The following is a 7,640-nucleotide window of genomic DNA, read 5'->3' as shown; positions in this document are numbered from 1 at the left end:
ACAAAACATAAACCAACACATACACACCTACATACACACACAACAGCTTGAATTTAAATAGTGAATAATTTTATACCTTCAATTTATATAGTGGCACCCAAATCACCACTATAGCGCCCCTGAAAAGGGACCCTCACTAACCACCACCAATGTGAAGCACCCAACTGGGTGACGCAGACAGACATATACCAAGCCCCTACACACACAGACATATACCAACACATACACAGATATGCACACATCTGCATACACACATGCACAGAAAGGAAATCATACTACATAGACATGTGCTCTGTTGCTGTAAGCAGAAGCCTGCATGCACAGTAGGAGATAGGATTTAATTACAATGGTCAGAGGCTGATAGACTTTCTCATCACCTTTCACCTATAAAAACCCAAAGCCAATGTCAATGACCGTGGTGTACCACTGACTTTTGCTCCACGCAATTAATTTCTAGAGACATCAGTACACTAATGAGTACAGTAATGTCTTGTGTCCTTGATCCCTGGACCACATCACAACACACACCCACTACACCCCAGAGATGGAGAGAGAGAGATAAAGATATATAGATAGATAAATAAAGAGAGAGAGAGAATAATTTATAAGATATTAGTTGAAGGGTCTGTCCCAGGTACAGTAGCAAAGGATTCATTAGCAAACTGTAAACTATAAAGTTAAACTCAAACTATTTACCTTTAAACATTTATGTTTATTCATTCAATCAGTTTCTACAGATATTTAAAGATAATAATTATTTGATTTGGGTACCAGTAACTCAAATATTTATATTTAAGGTGATGGTAATGAGTTATATAGAGTTAAATAATTATTTTGAGTCTATTTGACTGTTTTGGTTTGCCTGAGTCACCAGGATAAAGTAAAGTCTGTCTCCCAAACTAAGAGGCTACTGCACGCTCTACTGTTTTTACAACGCACTTTATCTCCTCATGTTTTTACCAGAGGTGTAGCGTACCTACAGTACAAACTGTAAACCACAGAGTGTTATGTTGGAGATACTCAACACATATGGAAACTGTGTGTGCCTGCCTGTGTGTGTGTGTGTGTGTGTGTGTGTGTGTGTGAGTGTGTGTGTGTGTGTGTGTGTGTGTGTGTGTGTGTGTGTGTGTGTGTGTACATACATGTAATACACACAGAAAGAGTGGTCTTGTTTAGAATTCCCCAGGAGTCTGACCATCCATTTCCCCCCTCATGCCCCCCTGTCCCCCATACTGACCCATCACCTCTCAGGTAAACCCCAAGGATCTGGACTCCAAGTTCGCCTACATCCAGGTGACGCACGTGACGCCGTACCTGGAGGAGAAGGAGCTGGAGGAGCGGCGCACCGACTTTGAGCGCAGCCACAACATCCGCCGCTTCGTCTTCGAGACGCCCTTCACCGTGTCGGGGAAGAAGCAAGGCGGCGTGGAGGAGCAGTGCAAGCGTCGCACCGTCCTCACCAGTACGTCCGTGATTCCCCCCATCCGTCTGTTTTCAAAATCATATTGTAGGTTCTTAGCCATTAATGGACAGGACAGGGTCTAGTGGACGGGAAATCAGTGGGAGTAAGAGATTTGGAATGGGTTTTAAATATGAAGCCTATAACCAATTGTATTGAGGTTTAACTTACAACTTCATCACTAGTACTACACAGTATACTGTATGCTGTCTAACTGATGGAGAACCTGCCTTTGGAGTTCTTTATGACATCGGACCTAAATCCAATTCATTGTGCATATACAGCACAACAACTCATTTACAATGGGAAAAAATTGAGTTCTACCTCACACTGTTTTGACGTTTACTTGATTTTATTCAACGCGTTTCGCATACATCGTCCTCAGGTTCGCTCAGGTATGAGGTATGAGGACGCTGTATGCGAAACGCGTTGTTTGCTCTGAATAAAATCAAGTAAACGTCAAAACAGTGTGCGGTAGAACTATCTAAATTTTTTCTAATTAAGTATGTTCCTGCAATCTACCTGCACCTAACCAGGCTGTGCGTGGATCTTGGTATCTTTTGGATCATTTACAATGGGCTTCACTTAGCAGGAAGCACATAGTTATAAATCCGGTAAACAAAGTCATCAGATGATAGCATGACTTGGTCTTCTCTCATCCACACGATCCTTAAATACAGTTCTGACACTCTACACTCATCTCTACCACACCCTATCAAACTCTAATAGACCACCGTCCTGTTCCTGCTAACTTTATTGCTTTACAGGCCACCCCTGTTCCAAAAGTACAGCTTTTACAGCCGCTGCTGATAGCAGATGAACTGATAGAAACTGAACGTCCTGATGCTGGCGAAAAGGCTGACCGTCAGCCTTCTCTCACTCCACACCGTCTGCAGATTCCTCTGCTCCGGCAGGAGTGAGAGGGAATTAGTCATAGTTAAAGTGCCACTTTATGGAACCTGCATATGATTTGATTGTCTCTTATCTTTAGGACATTGAGCAAAAGCAAACAAATCACTGCAGTAGTTGCTTGATAGAACTTAATTTTATGATGAGACATTTTGCACGAAGTCATTATAACTCATCAATATTTTTAATCACCTTTTCATAGGCCACATGAAACCATCAATGTCATGTGCATGCAGGTTTCCCATATCCATTTGTATATTCATCCAGTTTGTGTCTCTTCCTCGTCTCTTTGATCTTTCTTTGTCCAACTGTTTCTCTCTCTCCTTCCACTCTCCTGTCTTCTTGCCCCATCCTTCTCTCTCTCTCTTTCTCTCTCTCTCCTTCCACTCTCCTGTCTTCTTCCCCCATCCTTCTCTCTCTCTCTTTCTCTCTCTCTCCTTCCTCTCTCCTGTCTTCTCCCCCATCCTTCCTCTCTCTCTTTCTCTCTCTCAGCCACTCACTGTTTCCCGTACGTGAAGAAGCGCATCGCGGTCATGTACCAGCACCATACGGACCTGAGCCCCATCGAGGTGGCCATCGATGAGATGAGCGGCAAGGTGGGCGAGCTGCGGGCACTCTGCTCGACCAGCGAGGTGGACATGATCCGCCTGCAGCTCAAGCTCCAGGGCAGCATCAGTGTGCAGGTAGAAGCTTGTGTGTGTGTGTGTGTGCGTGTGTGCGTGCGTGCATGCGTGTGCGTGTGTGCATGTGTGTGTGTGTGTACCCACTGCCCAACAAGGACTATCCGTTTGTTCATACAAACTCACACACACACGTCACCTTCAATAACTATGAACTAACAATTTGAACTTCCACACTGACCAACACTAAGGAAAGTCTCTCTATCTTTCATGTTCATTTATGTGATTTCTAGAATTCGATGGATTCTGATTGACTGTCAGGTTCCTGTTGTTTTCCAAATCCCTCTGAAAGTGCTACGTTCTTTATGTTGTCATTATACAATGCGGTGTTGACGCATACCTGTCAACACTCCCGTTTTTCCAGGGTTTCTCCCGTATTTCAAGGTCATCTCCCAGCACCCTCCCGTTTTGTTATTTCTCCCAGAAAACTCCCGTAATTTGCATGGCCATCAAACTTCATTTTAAAATCATTGATCCATTCAGGTTGCCAGATTGTGTATGAAATACACCCTACACATACACGATCACTTAGTTTCAATATCAACCGTTTTGTCATAGGCTAAAACCTGGCAACCCAAAACCCAAATAAGGAAGCGGGTGCCGACTGCGCAGCATGAGTCTCGTCGTAAGCAAGCGGGCTAGTTGAATGGCCTACTCCAGAACTAGCTGTTGTGAAATTGTTGGGAATTTAATTGATTAACACAAACACATCACATAAACTGTTATTGAGTGTTGTTGATATACTGAACTTGTGCCCTCGGAACCAAATCTGACAGCAAGCAGCTTTGGAGTTTTGGAAGTAGGCTGCAGGCAGGCAGCTGGTGGATACATAACTGGTATGCATAAAGTAATGGTAAGGTAAAAGCAACGACCAAAATGCAGTGCTGAAACACGTGTATGAAACGTATTAAATATGCAAACATAGATCCGGTATAAACACTGACCCCCCCCCCCGAAAAAAATGTCCCATTTTTTGAAATCTAAATGTTGACAGGTATGTTTTGACGTCATTCTAATGACCTATATTGATACTTAAATATATCGTTGTATAGTTATTGTTGGCAGTGTGGACAGGCCCTCACTCTTTAAAAGATGATTTCATTTTATGTTCTTTTTTTTATTTATCCTGATGGTCATGATGGTGATCAGATAGACATGTATACACACTTACAGTACACACGGACAGGCATGCTCTCTCCCATACTGCACTCATGTCATTTTCTTAATGAGAGGTGTTAATTAGGTCTTTTTGTGGCACAGGTGAATGCGGGTCCGTTAGCGTACGCTAGAGCATTCCTCGATGACGGCTGCCAGAAGAAATACGCAGACAATAAAGTCAAACAGCTCAAAGAGGTCTTCAGGTATAACAGTGTACTAGACAGATAAGAGGGTTTTTTTTAACTCACATGATGGCATAATTGTCACAGGCTTACGTTAATGGGCAGAGCCAGTCCTGCCTTGTGAAAGTGTTTGAGATTTCATGTAAATATTTTTGCCCAGGCAATTTGTGGACGCCTGTGGTCAAGGCCTGGGCGTGAATGAGCGCCTGATCAAGGAGGACCAGCAGGAGTACCACGATGAGATGAAGGCCAACTATAGGGACCTGACCCGAGAGTTGTCTGCCATCATGCATGAACAGGTCAGTCAGCCAAGAGACTTTATAACTGAGACTCATCAAACCCACTCAAACTAATCACTACTCATCCTGTGGAACTGGTCACTCTGTTGGGGTATACTGTGTGATCTTTGCTTGGGGAGAGTTTAGTTTCAGTTTGTCTTCATGTACACGTACCCCAAGCCCTGCTGCACACAGACAGCATGTACACTGTCCTCTGCACCCACCTAACTCATCTAACACCCTCAAACTAAACTAACACTAACGACATGTCACACTTACTCTACTGTATGTGTATCATCTGAATGTACAAGCTATGGCTGTAGATTCCACTTAAATGTGCTTAAATGCGCTTAAAACGTTTTACAAGTGATGTTGTGAAGTTGTGAAGTCAAAGTTGAGGTTAATTAGTGATGTATGAAAGGGTTCTGAATGCTGTGGTATGCTAATGTAATTGCACTGAAGCATGTAGACATCAGCCTTGACTGTGCCAGTAGGCTACAAGATGGCTGCCTGTGCTATGCCGCGCTCAATAACGCTGTGTCTCTCCCTCTCTCTCTCGCTCATCTTGGGCTTGCCTGTGCAGATTGGATGGTAATAGAGCTTTTTTAATTTGGCTCCTTTTCTGCTGATTTGTGTTTTTGTGTGTCAGTGTGAAATACAGTATGTGCTGTGCTCTGCTCTCTCTCTGTCTGTCAGTTAGTCTAACTGTTTTTTTGCCTTTGCCTTTTTACCTTCACCATTGCACCTTTGTTCATTCATCTCTTCATTACTTTCCTCTCACATTAATGGCTCTCTACTCTCTTGCCTTCTCTCTCTTTCTCCCTCCTTTTTTGTCTCTCTATCTTTCTCTCTCTCTCTCTTTTCTTCCTCAGATTTTTCCAGTTGAGGATGGGGTGGCAAAAAACGCCCTCTCTGATTCGCTGCACATCTTCAACGCCATCAGCGGCACACCTGGTGGTGGTGCCACCCTCCATGGCCTGCCCACTGCCACCTCCACCGTGTGACCTTTCACCTCTGACCTCTGATCTTCTCAGAGGAAGATACAAAGAGACACATGCTTTACAGGAAAAGAGCCCCAAAAAGACTGAAGGAGTATTGAAGAAGAGATAAAGAAAAAACAAGGCAGGGCGACAGAAAGAGAAGGGGCAAAAGAAAAAAAGTAAATCATTTTTGAATTTTTATGTAGACCCCCTGATTAAAAAGTATATTGCTATATCTGAAAATGAAGGGCAATTCTCATAGGCTTTTTCCCCAGTTGGTCGGTGTGACTCATTTGAACTGTAATGACCTCGTCTCAGTGACAAAAACATAGCCTGGAATAGTGGAACATGGACAGAGTTCCCCATTGGTCAGTAACACAAACCATGAGACTGGACTCAGGGGACCATGTGACTGAGAGAGAAGCGAAATGTTTGTTTGTCATGATGCGTCTATCTCTTTGTCCTTGTGTGCATGTGAAAAGGTCCATGCTCAGATTTCTTCGGCTGCCTCTCGTCTTTATAAGGAACAGGTGTGAGGGGTCACCTGCACTTTCACCATTTAGACTCTAGTCATCCTGTGAAACTGGTCATCATGTCGGGTTATATGTTCTTTCTCTGTTTGTGTGTTTGTTTTTTTGGGGGGTGGGTGATCATGTTGCTTCAGGTTGTAAGCAATGTTGCAGGTGTCACTTGTGCCGTACCGAACGTTTGACTTTGTTTTCTTGGCATCACTTCCTTAGGGCCTGCTCTCTCCCTCTGTCTCCTTCTCAGATATCGGACTCGTCAACTTTCTAAATCCTGCACTTTTCTCACTTCTCAGATGCTGAGATTTTTTTTTTTTACCAGAGAGAGAAAATGCCAAGGGACTGTTTTTCTTTTATACCTGTTTTCTATCGAACAGGAGAGGAGTGCAATATTTTACGTGTCTTTGTGTGTGTGTGTGTGTGTGAGTCTCTTGGGCCTTGCTTTGCTCAGTTTCATGCTCTTTTAAAAAATCATCTCTCTTGCCAAAGCAGGAGACCAGAGCTTCAGTAGAGCTTATTTGGAGGTTCTGTAGAGCTTCTTTGGTGGTTCTATAGAGATTCTATAGAGGTTCTATAAAGCTTTTGTAGAGCTTCTGTAAAGGTTCTGTAGAGGTTCTATAGAGGTTTTGTTGTAGCAGACTATAGCATCAGGGCACAGGGGCAAATAATTTTTATAACCTTGCAATGGTGTACTGTACATGTCAAATGGAATTCATTTTTTATATTTGAAGTGTCAGATAGGTTTTTATATTTACTAACAGAATGTTATTCTTCTGACTGTTGTTACATAAAGGAACGATGTCCTCTAATACTTCTGTTCTATTAAAGTTAAGTATTATCACTGTGGTGTTTTACTGTGTCCTGGTTGCTCTCGTTTATTGCCAGATGTGATGCCTAATATGACATGGTAATGTGCAATGTTAAGGTCCACCTTTAAAGTAGCACAATGTAGGAAATCCCCTTGTCAATTTGCAACATACTGGGTACCCATTTAGCACTAAGGGGGTAACCAATGAAGGGTTGACTACTGATCAGAACAATGTTACATAGTGCGATACCAGGCGTTCATCAGTATTGGCAGAGATGCAGTTCTGCCTAATATAAGAATCATCCAAATGAATTTGAAGCCATTATTATTTTAAAGTTAAATAACCACATTGTGTTTAAATTAGGTTCAGCTTATTGTTCTGGGTAAAAAAAAGGATAACCTACAACAATGTAATGAACAGTGGAATGTTTCATGTGTTTCCAATGGGTTCCTTCATGTTTTCAGGGCCTGAAAAAGCTTCTGGGTTTTCTGAATCAGACAGATTCACGGAAGCACTGAAATCTTGGAAATATTGAATCAAATGTTTTAGTCATTCCCTTGTGATCTGTGCACAGTTTCAACTCTCCTTACACAGTCGTTATCAGTCATCCCATAGATGTGTCTTATGCAGAATAACAAAGTGCTTCACTGTCAGTAAAAGT

General features: G+C 42.6%; 1 protein-coding gene across 1 annotated transcript in view; it reads left to right on the top strand.

Annotated features, from left to right (window-relative positions):
- Positions 1 to 6,959, top strand: part of dock9b (dedicator of cytokinesis 9b) — a 75,026-nt gene extending 68,067 nt beyond the window's left edge. Inside the window, exons 49-53 of the mRNA XM_076296749.1 lie at positions 1,252 to 1,462; positions 2,861 to 3,051; positions 4,309 to 4,409; positions 4,549 to 4,687; positions 5,539 to 6,959. Of these exons, the coding sequence (XP_076152864.1) occupies positions 1,252 to 1,462; positions 2,861 to 3,051; positions 4,309 to 4,409; positions 4,549 to 4,687; positions 5,539 to 5,670 (774 nt within the window). The 3' untranslated portion in view covers positions 5,671 to 6,959. The remainder of the gene's footprint in view (positions 1 to 1,251; positions 1,463 to 2,860; positions 3,052 to 4,308; positions 4,410 to 4,548; positions 4,688 to 5,538) is intronic.
- Positions 6,960 to 7,640: the final 681 nt, after the last annotated feature.

This window comes from Alosa pseudoharengus, unplaced genomic scaffold, assembly GCF_046254945.1.
Source record: "Alosa pseudoharengus isolate Yale_2024_CS ecotype anadromous, Long Island Sound unplaced genomic scaffold, YU_APseudo_1.1 YU_APseudo_1.1_scf_20, whole genome shotgun sequence".
NCBI lineage: Eukaryota > Metazoa > Chordata > Actinopteri > Clupeiformes > Clupeidae > Alosa > Alosa pseudoharengus.
The sequence above is the reverse complement of the archived record's forward strand: the minus strand, read 5'-3'. Positions and strand labels throughout refer to the sequence as shown.